General features: G+C 38.4%; 2 protein-coding genes across 3 annotated transcripts; one reads left to right on the forward strand and one right to left on the reverse strand.

Annotated features, from left to right (window-relative positions):
- Window positions 1-745: 745 nt before the first annotated feature.
- GPX8 (glutathione peroxidase 8 (putative)) lies at window positions 746-4,560 on the reverse strand. 2 transcript variants are annotated; one of them, XM_021534466.3, is made up of 3 exons: window positions 4,331-4,560; window positions 3,463-3,724; window positions 746-1,499 (listed from the first exon to the last, which is right to left on the reverse strand). In XM_021534466.3, the coding sequence occupies exons 1-3, from the start codon at window positions 4,535-4,537 to the stop codon at window positions 1,336-1,338; spliced, it is 633 nt and encodes a 210-aa protein (XP_021390141.1). In that variant the 5' UTR covers window positions 4,538-4,560; the 3' UTR covers window positions 746-1,335. The 2 variants fall into 2 exon arrangements, with proteins under 2 accessions (XP_021390141.1, XP_021390142.1); XM_021534467.3 differs by lacking the exon at window positions 3,463-3,724.
- A 2,308-nt stretch (window positions 4,561-6,868) lies between these two features.
- CDC20B (cell division cycle 20B) lies at window positions 6,869-26,353 on the forward strand. Its single transcript, XM_077790392.1, is given in 16 exon segments — window positions 6,869-6,930; window positions 8,201-8,265; window positions 8,887-8,995; window positions 13,201-13,222; window positions 13,415-13,454; window positions 13,457-13,498; window positions 16,145-16,237; window positions 17,711-17,888; window positions 18,346-18,370; window positions 18,796-18,870; window positions 21,280-21,331; window positions 21,334-21,392; window positions 22,468-22,593; window positions 23,328-23,394; window positions 23,397-23,438; window positions 26,214-26,353. Coding segments are annotated over 16 exon segments (1,197 nt in total).
- The last annotated feature ends 1,055 nt before the right edge of the window (window positions 26,354-27,408 follow it).

Raw genomic sequence — 27,408 nt, forward strand, 5'->3', positions numbered from 1 at the left:
CTCAATTAATTTAGTAAGTGAATGAAAAAACCCTCTTTAAAAAAATGCTCTTGAATTTCTCACCTTTTTTATACAGTTGTGTGGCTGTCTTTACTGGAAAAAGTTTTAAAGCACTTTAAGTATTTTCAATCTGGATTAGTTTTACAAGAGAGCAGCACTAATTATATCCATTCTTTTCATGTAGAAAATTCTACTGAGACACAAGTTTTTCTCATTCCTGTTATCTCAGCCCTTCTTCAAGGCATGGACAGCAGGAGTGAAGTTTCTTAGTCAAGTTTTCTATTTCCCTTCATTCAAACAGATAAATCAAAACACTTGGCAGATTGTAATGGAAGAGTGGAAGAGAACTGGAAATGGATTAGTAGTTACATGCAGGACTGAGGAGATTGAAAGGCGAGAAGACTGGGGCTTGAGCAATGAACCTGCATCTTCTTCTTCTATCTCTACTTGAAGATTGACATTTTATTCTAGAGATGAGAGGTAGAGGGGTAGCTGGGGAGCATTGTTTTGGATTGTCTCAAAAAGATGTCTCCTAGAGTGCCAGGCTCTTGACTTTTGCTGCCCCTTGAATCCCTCTGTAAGCAACCATGAATATTTACACAGGCCCTGCCTTCATCCAGGTCAGAAGAGAAAGAATCCAACAGGAGAGGAGCTCATATCTGAGGCACTGTACTGCAGCACAAATGTATGGAGAAGTTTGAAGACTTTAAAGGTGTTGGAAAACTGAAATGTAAAATAATCAAAATATGAAGCAGCAAGCAAACTTTATTTCAACTTTTTTTCTTCTTTTAATAATTTTATATTCTATATACAATTTTTTGCAACTGGCAGCTTTGCAATTTAGTAGTCTTCTTTGAGAAGATATTGCAAAGATGGTATCTTCTATTACATATGTGTCTAGAAACCCTGCTATAGCTGTTTCTGAGTCCCATGTGTTTCATGACAGGGCAATTATGTGTTAACAGAATATAAAATCTTTGTGTTACTGGTAGATAGGGGGAAAACCTGTGTAAATATGAGTAAATTATTAATAAAACTTCTTTCTAACTATCTACCTCTTGATGACAATTTAAATTAGCTATTGTCAGCAATTCAGAAAAAGAAATCATAAACCCCTTATACAAATTGGTGGTCCCTGCCTGCAAAGTAGTGAGTGCCTTGCTCTGTCAGTAACCTCAGTTGTCCTTGAGGCCACTGCAGGAGCCAATCCAGAAATAACAGACAAATTTCAAACACCAAAGTTAAAGAGTAGCAAAATCACCTGATGGTTTAGCTTCTAGCTACATTTCTCAGGAATGTAGAAAGGCTGTATACCCATGGTGTTGAGTGGCCCTTTCAGAGGTCTTCTCTTTTCTTCATGATAATCTGCCTGATTAATGATGTTACTTCTGGTTTGATACTTTCTATTGACTCTTCGGGTCTCCAGAATTTCACAACTTTACCCTCAGGGCTGACAAGGTACTTCCAGAAATTCCATCGAGGCTCTTTCTTTGAAGAATCTGTAAGGATGAAATCAGATTATTTTAGTGACTTACATCTGGAATTGTCTCCAGGCCCCGCATTGATTCTTTGACAATTTATGCAGAAGTAATCCCACTATATCCTTTGCTAGTAGTCTGAGCATGGATTTACTGATTGCTGCTAATGATCTGAAAAGCTGGAAGTCATTTGGAAGATGCTTCCCCTTTCCCATGAAACTGTTAAAGAGGTCCTACTTTTACTATGCTATACTTCCTAGGGAAGAGGATACATGGCCTGCATATTTATTCAGGGAATCCCTAGTTTTATGTCAGTTTTGGGAAGTGAGATGGGAGGAGGAAGTTATACTGGTGATGGCTTAATTAGGCTTCTTTCACAAAAAGCTCCAGTTGATTTTGACTGGAGAATAAGTGTTTGCTTGGCAATGGTGTTGAACCCTAAACTGATTTTATGAAGCAATGTATTGAAGTTTGGCACCACACTTGTACTGCAAATGGACTAATTTTGCACTAGATAATTGGACAGTGCTGTTGCCATCCTGTTGCTAGTAGTCACAGGTATAAAAGTGTGGTATAGCATGATATTCAGCCTTCTGATTGTCAAAACAGCAACATATATAAAACAGGTACTTGAAACAGGTAATTGAAAATGCACAGGAATTTAATGTGAAACACAGGAATGCAGGAGGAGAAAAACTTTATTTCAGAATATTGAAGTACCAAAGGATCTTTCTCCTTCTTGTGGGTGAACAGCATGTCAAGTAAGAAAATTTGAATAAAACTTTTTTCTTTATAGGTATGAATGTTTAACACTGATGTTAAACATTCATATATGTCACTGATATTTAGAATCTGGATTCATCACACAGAGAGGATGCCTTTGTGCTCTAGTCTTTTCTATAAAGAACTGAGAGAAAACCCTCAATGATTCCACTGGACATCTGGAAACTCAGGGCATTAAAGTTACCTGAGGTTTTTATTTGCATGCCTAAGAGGAGGTAGAAACAAACACAGTTACAATGGCAATGGTGGCCACTTAAATGATTCCTCAATAAAAACAATTTTCAAGTACATAGGAAGTATCATGGGGGATAAAGCACACAAGAGTTCTGGGAAAGATTTCATTTAGATATTGAATAGTTCTCTGACAAGAGGTGCTATGAGAGAGTGAAACAGACTCTGAAGGCAGGGAAATGGAATACAGGTTTGGGATCCCTGCTACTTTATTTTCTGGGTAAAATGGTGTGCTAGAAATGGGCTATGCTTACGCTGTTTTTTTCCTTCACATATCAATATGGTTCAAAACCTAATCAAAGTTCAGGAAAATTCAGAAAGGCTTTTCAAGTTGGCTTTGAGTCTATGAAATCTTTAGTCAACTGAAGGGAGAGAGAATTTAATTTTGCTTATGAGAATATGAGGTTCTAAGTCTAAATGCTCGATGTATTCATGCAGGATTTTTCAGGCTTGGTCCTGAAGTTGACATGACAAATTAATACAAATCAGTGGTTATATATAACTAGGATATATAAACATGCTTTACAATACAGTTTACATAAAGGTGGACATAAGACCCAGCTAAAAATCTCGTCTGCACATGTTTATATAAAATCTTCTGGTAATTTTATGACTCCTGTAGCTACATTTTTGTCTATAAGAAAAGTATTTTTTAAAATAAAAATCACATAGTTTGGAATGGGATTTTGTATGTGGGAGTTCCTACCTCTAGTGTTTCTAACAAAATTGATGTTTCTAGCTGGGCTGGTCAGAGGAGACTGCTTTTATGAGGAAAAACTGATGCTTTCAGGATACAATTCTTTAGCCCACATTGTTGATATCCAAATTGAAATGAGAGTAACTGTATACTAAGTGCCTGTTTCTCTCTATAGTTTATGAGACTTCAATGTTTCTTGAAAAAACATGCAGCCTGGATTCAATGAGAGTGCCATGGTTACAGGCAGCTTGATACATAAAATAAAACAGTTACCTATTAGAAATTTAAAGGCAGGATCTGCTTCTGATCCTAGGATCTTGATTTTGTGGAAAACAGGGAATGTAACTCCATAGTTTCCTTTGGCAAAAGATTCTATTTCCTGGCTTGAACTAGGCTCTGATTCTCCGAACTGGTTGCAGGGAAACGCCAGCACAGTGAAGTGGGAGGGACCAAACTCTCTGTGTAGCTCTTGCAGTGCGATGTAATTTTTTTCTGTGTATTGGCAGTAACTGGCCACGTTTACAACCAAAGTTGCCTTCAGAAAAATAAAGTTAGAATAATATAGTTATTAGCTTTTTAGTTATTAGCTATTGTTTAGTTTAGTAAGGAAAAAGCCTATAGGTATGGTAGAGATCACAAATATTAAACTGATATTTCTCATTATCATGCTGGTTTCTGTTAGAAGGCTAAACATAATGTCTCTGATTTGATTAAACAAATAAAGATGAAAGCAGCTGAAGATATTTACTTTCAGACAATCTGTTTTAAAAATACAGTAAACTCATAAACGTCATCTTACAGCTTTGTTTATATATAAGCATTTAAAAAAGCAGATATTTAGGACATGCACTAAAATAATATTCACTAGATAAACCTCCAAAATCCAAACCAAACATTCTTAACTAAGATTAAAATCCATCAATTTGCCTGTTAGGCTGTATTGACTTGTCCTAAATAATATAATTTATTTTCTTCATTTGTTAGATCTAATACTTGATTCCTGTTCTTTCTGTATGAAGAACAGGAATTTAGTACAAATCTCTGCCAAAAACTCCCATAACCAAGCCTTTTATTTACCTAGAAACATACAAATTTTTTGTCAGTTTGGATTCAAGACATAAAAAGTGAAATAATAACTTACTTTCCCTCTGTACTTCTCCAAGGAAATAATTCTTCCTCGTGAATCCTTGACTTCAAAAGAATAAAAATCTTTGATTTTAGGTTTAAAAAACCTGAGTTGCAGCAGGCAGAGAATGCTGGTGCACAAAATCATTGACAGAAAGACAACAAAGATCCTGGCTTTGTGCACTGAATATTTCAGGGGATAACTAGTTGTGAGAGGCTCCATTTTTGAAATCTTTGGAGTGGAGCCTGGGCAGGCCTGGAATGTGAAGGAGGAGCTGAAACATGAGACTCTCAGCTCAGACCGGAAAGAACAAACTGCTCATTTTTGTTCCTGTTGCAGAAGAGCTGTTGCACGCCACAGTGCCTGCTGGGCTTCTGAGCACTTGTGTAAAGTATCGGGATCTTTTGAGGGGTGGAAGAGAGCTGAAAGGGAGAGAAGAAATGAATGAAAAGGGTCTAACTATCACCTAAGGAGGCTGATTGCTCTGTCTAACTGACCTGTGTGGGATACTCCGAAGTGTGTCTGCACTGTCTTGAGAGCTGCTGGGGAGAAAAATGAGTTTGTAGTGCAGCTCCAGCACATCCCGGCCTCTGGTTGAGTTGCTCTGCAGGAAGCAGCTGTGCTATCAGGCAGACTTGGATAAGCATTTCGGGGGACAGCTTTTCAGGTAGAAAAAAAGCAGGATGGCTGAAACCACCCTACTTACAAACTCAGCACTGCGTCTCATCAGCTGTCATAAAGGAAGATAATATAATGAGGATTTTAATTTTTTTTTTTTTTTTTTTTTTTTTGCATTGAGAGTGGGGATGATAATGGAAAATGGGTTGCTTTCTTAATTGCTACTGGCTACCTGGCAACGATTTGTACTGAGATTGAAGGTCTGCATGAGAGAAGAATTAGCTGAAAGTCTCAGGCCTAAGCCAAGCTCCTGTGGTGTTTTGTGCTTGTGAGTCTCTGCTTACTCTCTTTCCCTCCCAGTGCAACCTACCATTGAAGAATCATTTCTGTCTCTGTTGGTTTCTTTGTCACCCTGATTTTTTGCTGCCCTTAGATGATGCATTTTAAAGGATGGAAATAGAAGAGGCTTTTCTGAATGTAAAACCTGGAATCTGGTTGTTTCTTCCTTTTTAGTGAATTCAGCATTACTACCAGTATAATTGATTTGTATGATATCATAGTGGTATGTTCAACTCTTTCTATAATCTCTAAATAGTTAAAATCAGCATTCATTTTGTTTAACAAGACTATTCTGTTCTACAAAACAGAGGGATGCTTGGGAGACACTATGAAATTTCAGTATTTGTATATGAGGACATGTTAGGCTTCGTCTCTGCCTGGCAGTGAGGCCTGTGAGCATGGTCATGGTGTTTTGATGGTAGGGAAGAAAACACACAGACTTCTGTGCTGAAATGAACAAAGCTGTACTCAACAAACAAGCACAGGTGACTAAACTGACCTTAAAGGCAAGAACAAATGTGTTTGGTTACAGAAAATCCATGCAACATCCTGATATCTAAGCTACATCTCAAGTGTTTGCAATTTGCATCTAATATTATTTCAGAACAAAATAAAACAAATGAACAAAACGTAATATATTATAATACTGGTGTACCTAATATTTACCCAGAAGCCCATTGTATTAACTGTGTCTCCTTTTGTTACTCTCAAATAAAACCTCATTCAAAATCTGTCTGGAAACCAAAATATGTTGTTTACTATTGTCTGGGCTCTTACGTTTTAAGTTGTGATAGTTTTTCATGTTTTAGGGTTTTCTGACACAAATTGCTCTCTGAATGAATTTGAACAAATGCAAATAAAAAGACCAATTTAATCTTTACTTAGTATCCCTTAAGATATTAAAAAGGACAAGATAACATTATAAGTAATGACATGAGTAAGTACAGTGGTGGTAACAAGGTTCAGAAATCAGAAGAGATCTAAGTCCTTTTTTAAGGGTGGAGATCAGAGAACTTGCCTGGTTCCAGGCAGACAACCAGTCCCTCTCTCAGGAACCACCAGACACCTAAACCTATGTTGCCATGTGGCTGAAGGTGCCTTGGATGGTCAAAGGCCAGTGATGTGGTGATTTAGTGCATAAGTGACACAAATGTAGGTTTTTTGTTTGGTTTTGGTCTTTTATTGTGATTTTTTTTCTTCCCTGCCACGTGCTTTCTGTACTAGTGTTGATTCAGCTATACATATCTGAACAGAAACATTTGATTTGCACTATTTTCCTCTGTCTGCTCACTCTTGGCGCGTTTGACCGCCTGCTGGAGCCGTGCTCAGCCCAGCATCCGCGGCTGCTGCTCTTAGGCAGGGGCACGGCAGAACTACAACCAGCGCGAACTAAAACCAGGCTGACATGAAGCCTTGGCTAGTCTGGGTTTTTGGTGTCCTGTCGTGCGTGCAGGTGGCAGGCTGGGAGCGGACAGGGCGCTGCAGTTGGAAGCGCTCGGTGCGGCGGGGCGCGCTGCCGGCACACGATGGCAGCGGCTCCGCGGAGCCCCGGAGCAGCGGCACGCCCGGGCGGCTCAGCGGCAGAGAAACACGACCATGCGGAGGATGGCTTCCGGCAGGGATTTCTGGAAGAACCTGAAGCAGAGCCTTTGTGCGAGGTGAGCGTCGGTGTTTCTCTCTTCCCGCTGCCGAGGCTCCGGCAGTGCAGACCTGCAGCCTGCTGCGCAGGCTGCCCAGGCAGAGCAAACTCCAGGACAACATCCTCTCATTTTTAAAGTTCATACTGAAGTACTGGAGCAAGTCCAGAGGAGGGCAACAGAGCTGGTGATGTGTCTGCCGCACAAGTCCTGTGAGGAGCAGCTGAGGGACCTGGGGGTGTTTATCCTGGGGAAAAGGAGGCTCAGGGGAGACCTTATCACCCTCTACAACTGCCTGAAAGGAGCCTGTGGCCTGGTGGGGGTCGGTCTCCTTCTTCCAGGCAACCAGTGTCAGGACAAGAGGAAATAGCCTCAAGCCATTAGGTTTAGGTTGGACATTAGAATGAATTTCTTTAGAGAAAGGGTGATTACACATTGGAATGGGCTGCCCAAGGAGGTGATGGAGGCACTATCCCTGGAGGTGTTTAAAGAAAGATTGGGCATGGCACCTAGCACCATGGTCTATTGCCATGCTGGTGTTAGGTTATATGCTGGACTTGATGACCTCAGAGGTCTTTTCCAACCTAATTGATTCTGGATTCTTTCACAGGAACATGCTGCTGTCGTGAAAACTGTGCCCATGGTTCCCCTTCCCAGTGTGCAGACAGCTTAGGGCAGCAGGCTGTATAGACAGCTAAGACTGAGTGGGGTGAAATGAAAGAGGAAAAAACAGGCATCATTCTTAGCCAAGAAGTGTCTTTGGCAGACTAGCCTTTATTTTTACTGTGATGTGGGTTGTACAGGTATGGTTTTAAGTTCCAATGGACTGCAAGAAGCCACAGAGTCTTCACCAGCACCTTCACATCTGGAAAAGTTATCAGCAATTGACAGAAGGGCAGAAGATCTCATAGGGGCTTCTCATTTGCTTCCTTCTGCTTCTCCTTTATGGTATGTGCAGCTCCTGTAGGTCCAGCCATAACTATAGAACAGTCTGGAGGACTGGAATTGGTGTGGTGTGGACCCATGGGAGGAGGAATTTCTTTTTGTGGTTGTTTCTTCTCAAATACCTAAGGATTAATGAATTGACAAAGGGACACCGCCCAGGGGACACCCACTACTCACCTTAGAAGAGATCTACTGGAGGGCACTTCAGAGCGCAGATCAAACTTCCAGTACTCCGAGTCCGTCTGGAAGAGACATGATTCTAGGGGAGGCTGTTTCTCACCGTCAGCAACAGAGGGAGCTGATGGAACGTCGAATGAGCTTTGAGAGTGCTCACTCCTGCTTCCAGCAGTGCTAGGGGAAAGTGGGGAAGGGTTTGCATGCTGTATGTCCACAAAGGGCTTCCTGGAAGATGTAGGGAACTTTACACTGTTGAATTCTTGATTAATAATTAAAATATTTAGAAAACGAGTAAAAGATGTACTGGGCATGTTCCTGTGATTATGGTCACAAAGTTTAATTCTATTTTCTACTAAGAAGAATACCAGAGCTTTTCAATAATGCATGCTTAGGTCTAGGAAACTCTGGCACTAAAACAGTCTGAAGTCTTTCCATCTTCTAGAGCAAAGTTCTGCTTGCTGCCTCTACAAGCAGTGGAGAAAGCCTGTGTAATCCTGGGAAGTTAATTTTCTAACAAGCAGGATTTTCTGTAACTAGTCAATAAACCTAAGGCCAGACATCAGCTGCAGTAGTAAACAGGCATTCTTTGTAAAGGGAATGATCAATCTGATCTTGTTTAGACATCTCTGTTAGGATAAAATGAATAGTGCTGTAGAAATATCTCTATTTCTTACTGACAAAAGGAAAGCAGAGTGACTGCTCCAAATATCAGTATTTGTACTGTCCCACTTAGTGTGCAGATCTGCTTTCTGAGTACTGTTCTTATGCAATCAGAGTTATTCTAAAAAGGTCTTGACATATATTCCCATGCATATTTTTAAAAGGATTTTTTTTTCCATTAAAACTGCTTTCCAGTAACACCTCAGGTGCTTAAGAAACTCTCTGTCATAAAAACTACTCTACCTAGCAGTCATGCTGCAACAGGTTTGGAAGGAAGGAATAACAGGAGAGATGAAACAGAAAAGTAATAGGTGACTTATGTCATATTCAAATGCACAGACAGGAAATTTGCTTTTCTGATGTGGTTTTTCACTTTGTCTTTGGCTTGGAATCAGTTATGAGGATACTGCCTTATTGACATGGATAACATATCAATACGAGAATGTCTATTTAGGAAACATCTGCTGGACAAAAGTTAGGAGTAACATTTTTGTCATTTATTTGATTTTGCTTTTCTTCTTTTTCTGTAGGTTACTGTCATGTAAACTAAAATCAAAACTAAATGAATGAAGCCCCCAAGATGGGTTTGTTACCTCTGAGAGAAAGCATACACTGTAAGAAAAATGCATGAAGAACATGAATGACTCAGTTTTCCACTTGCTTTAACAAGCACTGTGTGTGAAGAAGATAATTGCTTCAGTTCTTCAGGATGTAGTTGTTGATTTTGTCATGCAGACAGAATGACGTACCATGAAAAAAATTACCAAAAAGTATCTTTCTGAGGATACTATTGCTAAAATAGGTGGTCAGATTTTGGTTAATGTTGAAAGAAAACAAGGAATCTGCTTAACATGTGAAACAAGGACTTCAGAACACTTCTGTTTAGAGTGTTATTTTCTATTGCTGTACATTTTATCAGTTTATTCTTTGTAATGAATACTGGAACACCCTTTTTTACTTTTTTAGGCAGTATCCATGCCTTTTTGAGCCATAAATCTATGCTTCAGCTATATGCTTTCTTAGTGAAGAAGTTTCTCTTCACTAGAAAATTTATTTCTTGTGTGAAGCATTGGTACTTATATTAGAAAATCTATTACCATAATATGACACTCAAAATCTCTTCTCTACTTTACTGCTGTCTCCTTGTGACTGTTCAAATGTTAAGATGGAACTCTTTAGTCAGTGATTACAATTTCTGCTGTTCTTTCCTTCCTAGGATTGCACCAGTTCCAAAGTTGATTTGAAGATGTTAATAGCTGTCTTCACATAATTAATCTTTTGACCATAACTATTGAGTAAGCTTGTTTCAGAAGTGCATACCTAATGTCTTTGTTATAGCATTTTATAATCCTTAATTCATATCACTGAGAAGTTTCTGTGAGGGTATTAAGATGAACTTCTAAAAAACGGAGGTGATATCAGCATTGATGGACTAATTAGGGTTGTTGTCTGATGCTTTGTAGTAGTTGTACTCTTGAACATCTCTGGATGTTAGAAGGAGACCATGCTTTTATACCACTCTGGGAAACCTGATTCTTCGGACAGTCACTTAATTTTCTTGATAAATGAACTAGTCTTGAAATTCTTCCAGCAGAGGAAACCGTGTTTTTTTTTTCTCTTGCTCCCCTCCAACAACTGATTGGAGAGTCAGTAAATTTTAGATATCTTAAAATAAACAACTCAATTGTTTTAATAGTCTTAGGTCAACCTAGCCAACAGAGAAATTGAACGTAACTACTCTTTTTTTTGATGAGATGATAAACTCTTTCCATGAAGTAATGTACAGAAAACATTTTTTTCTTATAATGGAACATCTTTTAGAATATGAGTATGTGTTGGTTCTGTTCAAATGGAGTCATGGAATTATTTGGGTTGGATGGGACATTTAAATATAATCTAGTCCAAACCACCTGCAATGATGAGGTCCATTTGCAACTTGATCGAACTGCTGAGAGCTCTCTCCAACTGGGCCTGGAATGTTTTCAGTGATGGGGCATCCGCCACCTCTTCAGGTAACATACTGCACTACTTCACCACCCTCATTGTAAAAAATCTCTTCCTTATCCCTAGTGTCAACCTCCCCTCCTATAATTTAAAACCATTACCTCTTTTCCCATCACTGCAAGCTGTTGGGAAGGATGGATAAATATAATTATTTATAAATAGTACAGCCAGGATGAAAACGGTCCCCCCTGCTGGCTGGACAATACCCTTGCCTATGGATGGGTCCAGGGGTCAAGTGGACTGTTCCATCTCACCCCCCAAAATGTATGGTTCACCCCGCACCTGTACCCTCCCCTAAGACATCAAGTGCCTGTAAATCCATTGGCCCGAGCCTTGTTCCAGCCCACCTTGAAGCCCCCTGATAAGGGGCTCCGAGGGGCCAGACGCTCTCTTGGAACTTCCCCTCCTCTTGGAACTTCCCTTCTCTTCGATCTTCCCCCCTCTTAGGACCTCCACCCTGTCTTATAGCACCCTCTTGTCTCTCCCCTCCCCCATCCCTTCAAGCCTCGCCACGTGCTGCATCTGGCAGCTCGAAGCAGGACCTTTCTCCATCCCTAATAAACCTGATATCCTAAGAGCAGCTTCCAGAGATCTCTCGTCTCCATTCATCTAAGCCGTCCTGGAGCACAGTGCTCCCTACAGCAAGCCCTGCTAAAAAGTCTGTACTTCTCTTTATTATCAGCCCTTGTAAGTATTGAAAGGCTATAATAAGGACTCCCCAGAGCCTTCTCTCCTTCAGGCTGAACAACCACATCTCTCTCAGCCTGTCCTCAGAGAAAACTGCTCCAGCTCTCTGATCACTTTTGTGGGTCTGCTCTGGACCCAGTCCAACAGGTCTTTCTTGTGTTGAAGGCCTCAGATCTGGACACCACATTCCAGGTGGGATCTCACCAGAGTGGATCAGAAAAGCAGAATCACCTCCCTTAATTTGCTGGCCACATGGTTTTTTTGCAGCGCAGGATACATTTTATTTTCTGGGCTATGACTGCTCATTTCCAGCTCGTGTCCAGCTTTTAATCCATGTGTGCCCTCAAATCTTTCTGGGCAGGGCTGCTCTCAATCTGTTCATCACCCAGACTATGTTGATACTGAGGCTGCCCTGAGCCATGAGCAGCACTTTGAACTTGGCCTTACTGAACCTCATGAGGTTCATATGGATTCTATGTGAACCTAGATTTATACTGTAACTTACAAGTAGAAATTGAGTTAGATCAAATATGTTCAGAGTTGTAGATCCAGGACTACAACCATTTTCTAAATTGTGATATGGACATCTTTGCAATACATTGTGGTGTGACCAAAATATAAGTTCTTCCTTAAACCATTTGAAAGTCAGTCTTGGCTAAACCCATATGAAAATATACCTATCTCTCAGATATAGTAATAAATGGTTATATACTTTGTGCAGCCTGTTAGTATAAAGAAATGGGATCTGTTGAGAACAGTCTGTTGAAAATAGAATATTCTCACATACCAGTGAGTGTGTGTGGTCTCTCTGTGAGACAGAATATTACTTCCTTGCATACACAATCAATTTTCCACAGAAATGTCTGCACTAATTTCAGAGGGACACATATCCAAGTAATGTGATTAGCTTTCTGCCAAGTTGTCTGTGTATATCATACAGAAGATGCCTTTCAAAGCTGAAGATCTGCTGTAGAACAGCTGGAATATATAAAGGAGAAACACTTCTGTTTTTCAGTTATGTTTTTGTAAGACCTTTCTTGTCATGATTGCAGCAGGGTTTTGAAAAAGAGTAACACAGATTGTGCGTGGAAGGGCAGATTTCACAAATATTAGACACAAAACATGCACAAATCTTGAGTTGATGAAAATAGATGCTGCATTTCCACATTAGTATATATAAAGAATTAGAGGACAAACAGAAAATTGGCATCAGAGCATTCATCTCAGTGACCATTGTGAAGAAATGCATATTATTAGGAATTGATGAAGATATTCCTGTCCTGTATGAGCTGATCTGAGTCTTTGAATCTTGGTTCAAGACCTAATGATTCAGTTCTACATTTCCTTATTTTTGTTGCATCATCTCTTTCCTTCATATCCAAGGAAATACTAATGTAATTTTTAAAATCATATTCCTGAGAGATACCTTGTATCTGTGTTCCACTTTATATTGTAGCACTGTTTTAGGGAATAGGATCATGGAGTCGAGTGTCTGTGAGCCTGGTTTGAGGGAGGACTCTGACATCCAGGGGTGTCATGCTGTAATCAATGGCCCTGCACTGTATGCACCAAGGAACTGCTCTTCCCTCGCAGATAGATTTATTGACAGCATCCAGGAAACATCATTGCAAGCCCATAACACTAGTCCAAATGCCAATTCAGAAGAGGACAAGAGGTCACTAAGGTTTGACAGGTGACCCAGGCAGTAATTCCAGATGTACAGGTTTGGACCTTCTTCCATTGCTAAGGTGGCCTTGTTCAAACAGCTTTGTTGAAGTGTGTTTGATCATTAGCAGTGAAACCATACTTTATGGAAAGAAAAATATCTCAAGTCTCTCAGGTTAGAGCAATATGACTTGAACATGATTTGATATTCTGTATTTGTTGTTCATTTCTCATCCCAGAGACAGGGTGTTTTGAGGCTTTTATGTAATGACTGTTGAGTCCTTTGGTGGGATTGGTGTTATCCATGATATTTAAATATGTTTCTCAACTGACTTCTTAATTCAGTAATATTTTCACTTCAGTTTAGCTTCCAATGATCCCAGAGGTTGGATATAGCATTGCAGAAAGTGTGATGTGAAGGTCTGGGAAAATACTAGTTGCATCTGGAAAGGTATATTCCAATTTTCAGGCACACTGAACAATAAGATAGTACAGTATACATCTACAGTGGAAAAGCAAGTGCATCTACCTCTACCAGTAAGTGTTACAGAATAATACAAAGTGGCTGAGACCTGCCTGCCTACAGCTATTGCTAGAATTCTCACAACCTCTGAACACATAGTATTCCAGCTTTTTCTGTTAACCCCTAGCATTTTACCTGGCTCTCCTTTGGTCCCCATCTGATACACTGGTGGTCCTAAAACATTACTTTCCTTTTACCTTTTCTGTGAAAAGAACACTATAAACAGTATAGGGTTGTGCTGTGGAAGGGGCAGGGAATATATATTATATGGACTGTTTGGTACATGAGAATGCAGGGCATGTGGAGATAGTGGAGTTTTGTTACACTTGCCTGTAGGAAAAGGTCAGACTTTTCCTAGCACTGCTGCTGGTTTCATCTGTGGGGGAGTTAATTAATATACCATGTAAAATATCCTATGAATGACTAGCCATTATGGGGTATGAATGGTCAAGTAATTTGAAAAGAGAGGGACTCTGAAGAGATAACCTGTGAAATTATACAGGCATTCCCATACTTATTTGAGTGTGAGACAGTTAATTATCAGACTAATATTTTGGTGTGTTCTGTCTTGGACAGATAATTTGTTTTAGTGCTCTGGCTATTTCTCTTTATGAATCTGGATTTCATCCCTTGTAGAAGCAATTGGTGTTTATGTGATAAATTTGTATTTTCTTTCATCGTTTTCCTCAGTGCAAATAAACCTCATTTCAGAGCAGTTAATAGCAACAGTGTAGGCATAAATCCTAGTGCTTTTTCCTCTTTATAACAAATTAATATAGGCTTTAAGAATACCAGGTTTGATGCCACCCACCTACTTATTAATTGAGTAGTTTGATGTTAAGTACTGACTTGATAAGTACTGACTACTTATCACTTCCTGAGTCTCACTTTGAGAATTGACTCAGGCATGTGAGCACCAGATCTTATCAAAAGTCAGTGATATTCACTACTACCCAGGCAAAATAACAAAATGGCACAATGAAATTTAATTTCCACTAAGAAATTCCTGTTAACATATGCCTGTTATGCATATTAACATGCCTGATAAACATATTAATGTACCCATGAAGTAGGTGAATAGAGTTGAAAGGGTTACCAGTATAATTTGGGGTAGATTAATTACTCATAAGAGAGTCCTGAAATGAGTTAGAGATGATTTCATCTATTACTGTCATTTTGTATTACCATCTAGCAGCATTAAAGAAGAAAATTATATACAAAGTTTCAGAAGTATTACCATTCATTGAATAGAAACAATTATTTGCCCTAAATTTCTTGAATTATTTTATTGGTGAGGTTCAGAATGTCTTTGAAAATTTTTGAAAAGTAATCAAAAATCTAGATATTAGAAGTATATTTTTTTTTCTGTAGTGCAAAGTTTATTTTCCTTTTTAGGGTTAGAATGCAGTGTTATAAATCCCATTGTGCAAGTCTGAGGTCATTCCTGCTAACCTTGATTAACTCCACAAAATTTTCGACAAAGGAGAAAATAGCTGTAATCTACTTGCTCATCTTCAGGAAGAAGGAATACCACAGCTGAGAGGAGAAATATTTGCTGTCTATACAATTGAATTTTGGGACAGGGGATAAGGTTAAGGACAGAATATGGAAGGGATGCATGATGTAAATTTTTCACAGCTGTCACTGAAATTTTATATAAGATGTGTATGTGTATATTTACAAAGTACAGGTATTTTATCAGTGTTGAATTCTTTTTTGAACCAGGGAGGTTAGTTGTAGAGGTAAATATCTCTATTTATTAGAGATAAATATCTCAAGTCTGCCCTTGAAACTTTTAAGATTCATTGTAATTACTACTCTCTGGGGAATAATTTGAAGAAGGAAATTAAAACACAGATAAAATTGCAAAAATGTGGATCTTCAGCATTCTGCTCTATACACTATAGCAATGTAATTTCTTATATATAAACACCAAACATTAAATTATTCAAAATGCTAATGATGTGTCTTTTTTTTTCATAGTGCTGAAGAGTCTTTGCAGCCTCATGTAGACAGTGACCACAAAAGATGACTCTTCTTTCTCACATATGTATTGGCTTTTGTTTCTTGTTACTGTGCTGTCATGAGCTTAGTGTGGTGTGATCAAAGAGTGTTTGTTCTAAAAACCTTTTCCTGTGGTTAGGTGTCAGTGGGGCAGACATCTGGGGGGAAATAAACCCCAGAGAGTAAAACAATTAATTACTGTATGAGGGGGTTTTGGGATGGGAGAGCACACAGGAACAATTCTGTTATAGCAAATTCTGGCAAAAATAAGCCAAAAAAAAGAGAAAAACCACCATATTTTATATTCATCATTAAATAAAACATACTGGAACCTATATCTCAGCTCTACCTGACTGAATGCATGGAAGTTTCAAAAAGCTGGTGAAATATGGTTTCTACCTAGTCCAGTGTGTCTAGTGTTTTGAGCCTACCCAGGATAAATTAAGCCTTTCAAGCCTCCTCTGAACTGTGTAGAGGCAAAAATAATGAGAGTGTGAAAGGCTTTGGCCTCAGAAAAAAATGGTGCTGTTTTGTGTTACTGATCTGTGTGTGATGAATTTTTAAACACAGGATGTCAAGAGGGGACCCAAAATGAGTTTTGGAGTGTTACCACCATGAAGCCATTCACACATTTGGAGCAAGAAGTGAGGCTTCATACTACTGGCTGATGCAATGATTACTCTAAGTTAATTCCTCCAATGTGTTGTTTTTTCACAGACTGTGAATTCTTCTGTGTGTTTCAAGAAAGATGGTGATATGTCCCCTTCACATAAAATGGAAATGCTGCAGGACATAACTCTCATAGAGCTTCTTTCAACTACAGATATCAATACAACTTTCAAGTCAAATAGATCTACCTCCACCTAAAATCAGGTTAAATGTTTCAGCAATCATCCTTGGCTATCTAGTAGCCAGTAGCCACAGCAGCAGTTTCATTGAGTGGACTTCGAAATATCCTTTTTTGGAAGACAGCAGTGACATAGTTTGTGGTTTGGGTGACACCTTCTAAATTCTCACTTAAGTCTTTTTGGAGAGGAGGCAAAACCAAAGAGAGGTGTCTCTGGTTCCAAAAGTTATGTATGAACACACATAAACCTCAGGTCTGAAGATTTTGAGCACTTCCTAAGATCTAACAAACGATTTATGTGTATGTGTTTATAATTGTCCCTGGGAAGATTTTTCCAACATACCTTTGTGAGTGTCCATGTATATAGATGAACAGGATAAAAGTTTGTTGGTATGATATACACTGATAATGCACAAGGTATGTCCCAAGATTGACAATATTAACAACAGTGGTCTATGGAAATTATTTCTGCTGCAACAGTCAGGTCTATAATTAAACAGACTGATGGATTCAACTGTTCTCCAGAGAAATTTCAGTTACCAAAAAATGATGCCAGACCTTGGATTATGGTAGCACATTCTGTGCTTCAGGGGTCATGCAAAATGAGAATGTCCTTGTTTGGTATTACATGTTGCACACAACAATCTGCTTCTGACCTACATGACATAACAGGGTGTTCTGAAGCTAATTATTGCAATGATTTGTTTTGCAAGTGCAATGTGCCCAGCATCAGGGACAATGGAAGCAGTACTCCCATCATACATTTACTGAGCAAGCCCTGAAGACGAGAAGCAGAATTTCCTTAATAACTTTTTGCATTTCCCCTACCATCTTCAGCGTAAATGTAATCATTAACTCAAAGATGGTGGAGAAACTGCACCATATGTCTTTCTGTCAAACTGTCCTATATCTTTCTCAGTCACGAGAAAACACAAGGTGTTTTTGGGTCTGTATCTGTTGGAGAAGGAGCCTCATTTCTGGTGGAAGAAATTAGGATGAGTGATAAGGCAATGTAAAATACTGTGTGAGAGATTAAAAAATTATAGTGGGTAAAGTGTAATTCAGATGCTGCTGTGCAAACATACTCATTTGAGGAGACTAGACTTACAAAGACCTTGGCTTGTCAGAGATATTCTCCTTCATGTAAGTGGAATGCTTGCCAGTAAAGGCTTCATAGAAGTATCCTATAGATCTTTTTCTATACGTCTCTCCCCCAGACCATACTGCCCCTTTCCCCAGCTTATTATCTACTAGTTTTTTTGCAGTAATTTTTACTAGCTTTCTTCTAGAGCTAAACATGATGGGCTAGAGCCTTGAGAATCTCTTTGCTGTCACTGTAGGATCTGCTGCCCATATCTGAAATGGATGAACTCTACAAGCCGCTGAAGGCATTGATTTGGATTCCAATTCCAGACACATTTCATGTCTGGCTTGGATAAAAAAGGAATATGGCTTGCATTTGGATCAGTGATGGAAAAGTTCAAATACTAGATAGTTTACTTTTTTTGGTCTTTCTTTTCCCATTTTTAGCTAAAGTGGCTACCAAACTATTTTATATTGATTTTTTTCTTTTTTCTTTTATTTTTTTTAAAACGGAAACAAATGGAAAAGGTTGACAGAAGAACTCTGCTGAAAACATATGTAGCACTTCCCAGTATCATATTCTACTTTACTGAATATCCAGACCTAGTGACATCCAGAATTAACTGTAATCTCATGTAATAGAGCTTCTAAAACAAAAAAAGATGATGACTGAATTAAGAATTCAGTTTTCTAGTGACAATCTGATTATTTTTCCATCAGTAAGAGGAACTCTCACTAGATTATTTTATTCAGAACAGGTTATGTTTTACTTGTACATCTTTTGCTAAGATCACTCTAGCTGTCAATGTCTTTAGAGTTCAATTCAAAACACTCCTCATAGGTTCACATTTGAGAATTTGCCTTCAGTCTGATTATACACATATATGTGTACCTGTTGTTATGTGACACTCCTACTAACAAGAGGATTTTGTGTGACCATAGCTGAGGTCCTAGATAAGAGCTGGCCCTATGTGCTGCAGTCATGAATCATCAATATTGAGGTACTGAAATACAGTGCTTCCATGTATGAACTCATAAAGGCTGCTGTGTAAATAAATAGCTTTAAACTCACAGGTATGTACCCATTCAATTAAGTCTGACTTCTGCATCACTGATAAGGTGTTGAAAATTGGAAATATTAATTGTCTTACTTGAGAAATAAATGAGCTTAAAGTTTTCCTTATGTTAGTTCAGAACTGGGGAGTGGCCAAATTGTAAACAGATGAAGGGAATAAATTTTTCTTTCTTCCTGCTGTCAAATTTTTATTTCTTGTTTGTTTTGGATTGGCAGTTGTGGAACATTGAAACTAGAAAGAGGCTGAGAAACATGTTTGGCCACCTGTCTGTAACTGGAGCTGGAATCATTGTATTCTGAGCAGGTGAGTAGTAAAATCTATTCCCAGAAAGAACCTTGCTGCTTTTACTCAGGCAAATGTCCCATTCATTTTAGCTGATTTTCTTGTCTTTTTTCAAATGTGATTTACTTCTTCCCCCATCTCTCACCCATCTCAGAAATCATCAGATTTATTGTATGACAGGAAAGCAGCCAAAGAGAATTTGACCTGTTTCTGCAGTCTCTGTTTCTTACCTTCCTTCCAAAAAACTGTCACCACTTGCAGAAGTTTACTATGCCTTGGAGACTGTGACTCTGGTTTTGTGCAAAGCCTGAGCTTGAAATAATAATTTTGTCTCCAGTGGGACTGTGCTGGGGAAACAGTATGTAATTTAGATGGCCCCTCCACTCATATCAAGACTCCATTTGTCTTTCCAAATGCACACAAAGCACAGCTGTTAAGAGTTGCACACCTCTCTAGCTGTGTATTCCTTGCTTTCTAGAAGGAAAGGCCAGGTCATTGCTATCTACAGCCCAAGAAGGGATGGAGTGGTTGACCTTTGCATTGTCAAGAGTGTATTTTTTAGTAGTAAGTGAATATTTTGCATTTAAGTATCATTTCAGTATGTGGGCTCAGATGACAAAAATCAAAAGTACTCTTGTATTTTTTTTTTCATCCCACTTTCTGTTTCAGATCTTTGACTCACACGTGAAGGGTCTGAGGAGAGACTTGTGCATGATGAATGCTTCTGTGATTTTAAAATCATATGCTAGTGTTCTGTTTTATTTTAACAGAAAGATAATAGCAAGGGTAGGTTGACTTCACTGTCAACTCACAATGAAACTAGTATCTCTTGGTAAAAGCAGCAGTGGTAGATTTATTTTGGCTTCACAAGGTGCTCTGGTTGTGATTGTATGAGGTCTGCAAGGTAGAGGTACAAGGAGGTACAGGCATACCAGCTGAAAAAAACAGTTAATAAAATGCAGTTGCAATAATACTGTGTGGGTTAGGTTACAAGGATGCAGGTGTAACATCCTGCCAGTGCCAAGTGGCATAACCTCACTGCAGTAAGAAATAGCTTTGGTTCACGTTCCCTCTTGGCCAGAGCAGTGAAAACAACAAGAACGTTGGAGCAGAAATAGACAATAAAATTCAGTGTCAACCTGTGAACTACATTAAGTTGAGGTAACATTTATTTATTTTTCTAGGTTTGAAATTAACCAGATAATTCTAATATTAGGGCAGAGTTAAAATAACTGCACAAAGAGAAAAAAAATTACATGGAATTAATATTAATTGTTACTAAAATTAGAGCAGCATTCTTACACTAAACTTTGCTGTAGAAGTCTCCAAAGTATCAATTGACGTTGGGATTACATTGCAATTGTTGTGGTTAAAAATAGTCCAACAGCACAGCATCATGAATCCATAAATAAATTTCAGTACCATAAAGTCCATTATACAAACACAACACAATGACATTTCTTGCAGTAGGTCAGGTTTGTGTGTGCATTTTTAGTTCTTCCAAGTATTTCAACATGTATCTGAAAAATCTCTAAGAGCCATTGTGGGAAAATCTCCAGTTACCAACCCTTAGTAACATAATTAAAATCCTTAAATAAATCTGTTGCAGTAATGTCAGATACCTGTTTCTCAGATACCCAGAAGGATTACATTTAACTTGCTGATTTTATTTCATCATACTAGTTGTAAGTGTGAATTTCAGCAAGAATCTGCTCTGTTTTGTCATAGGATTAATGTAAGTAACAAAAAATGGTAAAATGCATTGTAAGTTATTTTAAGTATTTTCAGTTCAACTCCCATATTAATGTGCAAAAGCTGTATCTAGGAGATAAACAGCAGCTGTGCTTCCAGAGTATTCCTTCCTGCCTTTGGTAGACTGATGATACTGGAACAGTGAACCCAGTTCCTAACAAGCAGCTGGGGCAACAGGGTCAAGCTTGGAGTGGGAGAGAGAAACGAATCCAGAGAAGGGACAGAACCAAAGAATATGTAGTAACTTGCCAGAAAGCCCTTTAGCAGTAGAATGCATATTTACACTGCCTCGTTGGTCATGGAGTCATATTTGGCTTTGGCAAAAACTACCTTGTGAAAGGATTTTTCATGAAGAGCAGGAAATAGTTTACATTAAATGGCTCAGCAGTTGAACAGAGTATAGATTAGTGGCATAGACTATGTTCATGGAAAAGAAACTTGAGAGACAACAGGTATTCTGCCCAGCTGGAATGGTGTGGCTGCTTGGCTCCTTCCTGTTGTCAGTCAGGGTGTGCTTTGATAGTTGTTTTGTGTTTCCTCTTACTAAAACATTGTTGTTCTGCCAACATGTTTCACTCTGATGTGTTTTGCTTCTGAAGAAACATAGTAAGTTGCTTTTAATGTTCCTTTAACATTAAATGGATGCTGCCTTTTCTCGTCTGCAGTGGTTCACTGTGAGATTTGTCCATCACCGTGAGATTCAGGTTGCTCAGCACCATGTTGTCAAAATAAACAAAGCATTTGCAACCTCTAATTGTCACTAGCCAACCTGTTGCTGGCAATTTGGTCTAGAGGTGGTACACTGAGTATCTTGCCTAACAACCTTGGGGTAAAGACACTGAAAACCATACTTCCTTTCTTAGCAGTTAAAGTATATGAAGAAGGCATATTGCTCAGGCAAGTTTTCAAATTATCTTACTGATGTCTATTAGTTTCTTCTGTTTGTCATGCTATTAATTTTAAAACCAGTTCTCTTCATAGATAAGCTTGATAGGGCTTTGATACTGGATTAGTAGGCCTTTATAAATATATTTCCAAACAGAAATAATATTAATTACATTTTCTTATATCTATTTACCTTCATAGAAGAGTTTGGTGGTGTAATAATTACAAGTTTGCAAAAGATTTCAATTTGTGGAGTTTTGGAGAGCTACTTCTGCTGCAATTAAGTTGATATATGAGGTACCTTTTACCTTCCTGACCATATTTTCATGCCATTGTTGGTGACAAATAACCTGAAGAAGGAAATTTTAAATGAAATTATTTATGAGTCTTTATGTAGTCCCTGTCTCTGTGGAAGACAGGTCAAGCAATAGTAATAAAAGGCAGGAGAGTCCAGTATTTACAAGCTGTTTGTTCTCCCAAAAGTATCTGAGGCTGGATTGTAGTGCTGGGGTTAAAAGGTCAGGGAAATTTATTGAATCATGTGGAATTGAGTTCTGAGAAGCTTTTCTTCAGGTAGATTCTGGGCCTTAGACATATCCTGGAAATACCCTGGGAGAAACCAGGTCTCTTGTAAGTCCTGTAGGCCACTTTGCTTAGACTTCATGATGGCTTGGCTTAGGAAGTAAGACTCTATCCTGCTCGGTTCTTCTAGTACTGATGTGTGGGTCTGTGGCCTCTGAAAGGCAAGCAGAGAAGATAGAGTTTTATGAAGGTATGTGCGACAGTGTAGGCTATGAAACAAGGGCAAGGGAAGCAGCATTTTGAGTTTTGGGATTCTACACTGCCCTGAGTGTACATTCTGGGTGCCTGTTGTTCACTTTAACAGCTAGACTCCAAGCTAAAATGCCTTTGTTCTTCCATCTGACCTCCTAATCTATTCTTGCGTCTATTTTCTTTTTATTTTTTAGGCTATGACCTGGTGCCCTTGGCAGTCAAAAGTCCTTGTTACAGAAGGTGGAATGAAAGATGGAATTTTGTGTGTCTGGCACATGGATTGTGAGAAAATCATCCAAAGTGCAATTACAGATTTGCAGGTGAAATGATGAAATGTCTGCATACTTAGGCTATGTTCTTTTTATATAGCTGTGCTCATTTGGCAAACTCCCACTGACTTTGAGGGTGGTTCTGCAGTGAGAGGAACAGCAGGATTTTCTCTGGATGTGCAACTTTGCTGCATTCAGCATCACCATGTGTGATTGACTCAGAAGCAGTTTGTTGTTTCTCATCCACCACTTCTGTCTCCATGCAGAAGTGATTGAAGAAGAGACAGCATAGAAGCCAGACAATTTTCACTATCTTTCCTTGCTGGCAATAATAGTTTTGGCCAAAACTCTAAGTGCAGAGAGAATGCTGAAGGGGAAGAAAAATTCCCAGAGCATTGGGGTGAGGAGAGGTGTAAGAGTTAGAGAGAAAAACTTCTGCTTCTCTGGGAGTTAGAAACATCTGGGAGTTAGAATATTAGGAGACAGAGGAGCACGTTCTCAGCTGTAGTAAAGCAGCATAACTTGGTTTGCTGGAGCTATTACAACCTAAATGAGGATGTGTTTTGAGGGCTTCTTTATACTAATTGGTTGTTACCATGTTTAGATAGGACAATAAAATGATTGTACTTTGAAGAATTGAAAATAATTAAATGAGCCTTCTAAGTAAATAATACTCTGCTGGGACTATTTCTCACTAGCTTGTTTAAGCATTGTAGATTAAATTTTAAATCTCTGAATGATGTATGTTAAGCCCTTCTGAAAATGAAAGCAGAATTTTAAATTACATTTCTTCCTTGATCTTGCTACCCAGTGAACTGACGATGGGATAAGGCCTTCCTGGAAATCAGATGAAATATGGAAGTATCACATGCTTGTCAATTAATCAGAACTCTATGGCAAGTACTTCTGTTATTTATCTGCCAAATAATTCTGGTTTTGCAAGTACATACCTTATGTAAAAAAAAATCAGAAAAAAGATCAGTCACATTTGTATTAATGTACACGATCCTGATTTGTAGGATTGTAAAGGCTGACTTAATAAGACTGAGTTATAAATTACTTCTGGGAAATGACTTGTTTTTATGATGGGATTCTTTCCTATAATTCCTAAAGCCATGCCAGGTGCAGGATATGTATTTCCACCTCTTTCTGAGGCTGACTAGGCCAGGGTTGAATGTGTTTAATGCCAGGTGGCCTCCAGTGTGTTCTGGCTGATGACCTTCTAGGCAATAAAAACCAAATATTATTGCTTTTGCATCTCATGATGTAATGATACTGAACCAGCTTTCAAATGATGTCTAAACCAAATCTCCATGTGTTATTTAGACATGTCTGTGCTTTAACAAAGGATTTTGCTGTGAAGAAATGTGGTGCAGTGTGTTTCCCTTGCGCCCTGTCAGAGAAAATGGAGTTTCTTTATAGCTCTGTGTTGTTCTGTGGTGTTGTAGGGCTACACCATATGCAGAGGTTGTTTCTTGCTATTATTAAGTCTCCTTGTCTCTGGTGTTATTCACAAACAGAAAAGACCATACCATTGATACACAGACATATTCCTGCTTATGAAGACTCCTAATAAGCTACTATAGCAATTGAATATTGAAAAAAAATGTGGATGTATCAAAATATGATCAGAATAAATACTGCGATGGATGATTGTGACTTAGATGGTTCTAAGTCAACCTCAGACACTTTTAACCATGTAAGTTTTACACCCACAGAAACCATGTGACAAACTGTAACTGAATTTAATTTTTTAAGCCTCCTGGAAATGCTGAAGACCCCAGCTAAGAATGAAGACCTATCAGCACCAGTTGAGCACATTAGTAATTAAGGCTGACTGTCACTTAGCATATCCAGAACAGAATGACAACTGAAAGATAGTAACTTTTTTATAGCACTGAACCAGTTTTTGAGATACTTCTGATAGAACTATGAGGGTAATTTACTATAAAAGGAAAAAATAAAAAGAATAATTTTGGATGTAATGTCCTCTCCTTAGGAAAGTTGTTGTAGATCAATGAAAACATACATGCAAGCAAAATATGTAATTGCTTTGAAAATTTCCTGACCTGAACATGGTACTGAAACAATGAAAGAAACCCAGAAAACTCCACTCAAAAGCCATGTAAATGAATAATTTCAACCTGTCTGATTTCTCCCTAGTGCCCTTCACTGCTTTTTGACTTAAAATATTAATCAAATTTCAATCAGTGTTGTGGATAGTTTTGGGTGCTTCCAAAGATTACAACTCAACATCTTCCTTCAAAGTCGTTACAGACACTGAACAGACACAGCATAAAAATTTCACTGAGTTTTAAAATCTCACTCCTCAATATTGATAAAGATTACATTTCAATAACTTGCGAAGGAACAAAGCTAAAAAATTGATCTCTGCTGAAATAATTTAGTGGTGTTGAAATTCAAGTAAAAGAGTTTAGCAGGAACTCATGTAGCTCAGCAGCAAGACAGCAGGTATTTGCATTTAATCATAGTGTTTCCAGAGAGCCACTCAGCTTCACAAATTAAGAACAGACTTTGCACTGGCAACAGTCCTGTGGGCCTTCATCATGTACCACCATTTCAGAGGGCTTTACAGTTCCCCACAAGTTTATCCTTACAGTATCTTGGGCTAGAGGAGTACCATTCTTTTGTGTTCATGGAGAACTCAGGTACAAGTAGGATGACACTGGTTGCTGACATTCATTTTAGCTGGTCACACATGATTTCTTACTTTCATGCTTCCTTTTAGGATGTGGTTTATCTGATCTGCTTTAGAAACTACTACCTAGAAGACTGGGGGTTTAGCTTACCAGTGTGATTGTCAGTAACTATCCAGCCAGCAAAGACAAGTCCAGTAACTTCAAAGAAAAAGGCTTCAAATTTATTTTGCTGCCATGGGCCTAAAAACCTCATGTGTTTTCTGGCATTGGCATAGCTCTCGAAGATACAAGAAGTCTTGTATCTCAAGATACAAGAATGAGGTAAATGCAGCTCTCAGGAGTCTCAATTTAATTCCAGACTCTTTCTACCTTCAGTTCAAATTCAGTGTCTGCTTGTGGGTGAGATTTTTGTACAACTGCATTAATGAGTTTGGTACATTCTTTGTGCTGCTAGACTGGGTAGGTTTCTGTTTTCTGTGTGTAGCTCCCAAGATGTACTACAGCTGCAGAAAAACTCAAAACACAATTCCACTAAATGACTTAGTGGAGTCACTGTTAAAAGATCTCTTTAACAGTAATAAGTGAGCAGCTGGAGAGAGCATCTCATTATTGTTGGATCAGCTGCTGCAAACTGTTTGCAGGGCCTGTGCAGTCAGATGGAAAAGCTCAGCAGTGAAAGATGTTACCAAACTCAGATGAGACTGACATTGTGAATGCATGGAGAACAATAGTTCAGGTTCAGTGTGTCCCTTTGGCAGAAGTATCTCCTCAAAGTTGTGCAGACAGTTAAAGCCTACTCCCTATTAAGAATATATTTCCTTCAGTTCCTAATAAATACAAAAACAGTCAAATGATGTAAAAGGATGATAGCTTCCCACATCCTATGCACCATGTTTCTCTGCTGAAGTAAAGTGGAATAAGCCATAATGTGGGTGGTGAAGATGACTGGCATAATCAATGTAAAATTCAGATGTATCTTTCCTTTTCTTTTGTACATGTTTTATTTTATAGGTCACAAAGGGAGAATTTTGCATATAACCCTGAGCTCAGATCAGGATAGGTTCATTTTTGTTGCAGAGGATGGGATGTCTTGTCTGTGAAAACAATATGGGTCTTTGGAGAGCATGCACAGCAACAAAGCTTTTCAGTAACAGTTATTTGAGCTCATTCTTGTAACTTCTTTTTCTTGAAAGCCAGTAATTAATGTATTCAGCCCATTAAATAATTTAAACTATGTGTCTTCCAATAGAAACATGGCACAGGACAGTACAATGTATTTAAAATAACAAAATTTCCTTATCAGTCTATTATGTGAAATGTTAGTAGCTTGTCTTGCCCTAAAGGAAAAACATCCTAATTCTGAAGAATAATGTAATGTATATTTTGATAATAATAGCAAACATGGAAGAAACCCAATCTGTGTAAAGCATGAGCATAAAGTGTTAGGTCCTGCTTTTATCTTTGGTTCTTGCAATAAATTTTACATTACCTTAGCAGCCCCATTGGTAACCACATTCTAATTAATGTATATTGCCATGAATCTTTCAAAGACTATGATGAGCACAGACCAATTCAGGGGTCTACCTTGTTCTGTGTATCACCTAATTTGTCATATAGAATCTGTTTAAATTCTCCTAGAGTTCTAGGTTAAATATATAATTAAATAGAAATTATTTACAGGGAATTGCTTATTGTTTTCATAATTGTAATGATAACTAGCATAATTAGGAAAATGTCTTAACTGGATTTTTAATAGTTTCCTTTCCTTAAACCCACCAACTATATTTGACAGTGATTTGAAATACAAACAATTGCATAATAATTTTATTCTTATGCATAGTTATGTAATAAACAAATTAAGAATTCAGATGGACATAGTTAAAGGAGCATGCTATTTGGGCCAAGCACAACTGTTAGTTCATTTCTTAAGGGTACCAGTTCGATTCTGGTTGCCAGCAAACAGTGCAGGGGTCACTGTATTGTGAATTTTATTTAGTGCTCACAGGGAAAAATACCCTTGGACTTTGACATAATGTTTGTCTTGCAAGACTTGAAGACTGCTAATAGCTAAGTAAGGCTGTCAGGATTGGGCCTCAGAAGCTATTCAGATACCGAGCAGTAGTGCTATTCATTGTGTTCTACCTACAAACACCTTTGGAGCTTTGCTTTCATTGTTAAGAATGATCAGAGGCAAGGGGTAAGGATT

The sequence above is a fragment of the Lonchura striata genome, chromosome Z (genome assembly GCF_046129695.1).
Source record: "Lonchura striata isolate bLonStr1 chromosome Z, bLonStr1.mat, whole genome shotgun sequence".
NCBI classification, from domain to species: Eukaryota; Metazoa; Chordata; class Aves; order Passeriformes; family Estrildidae; genus Lonchura; species Lonchura striata.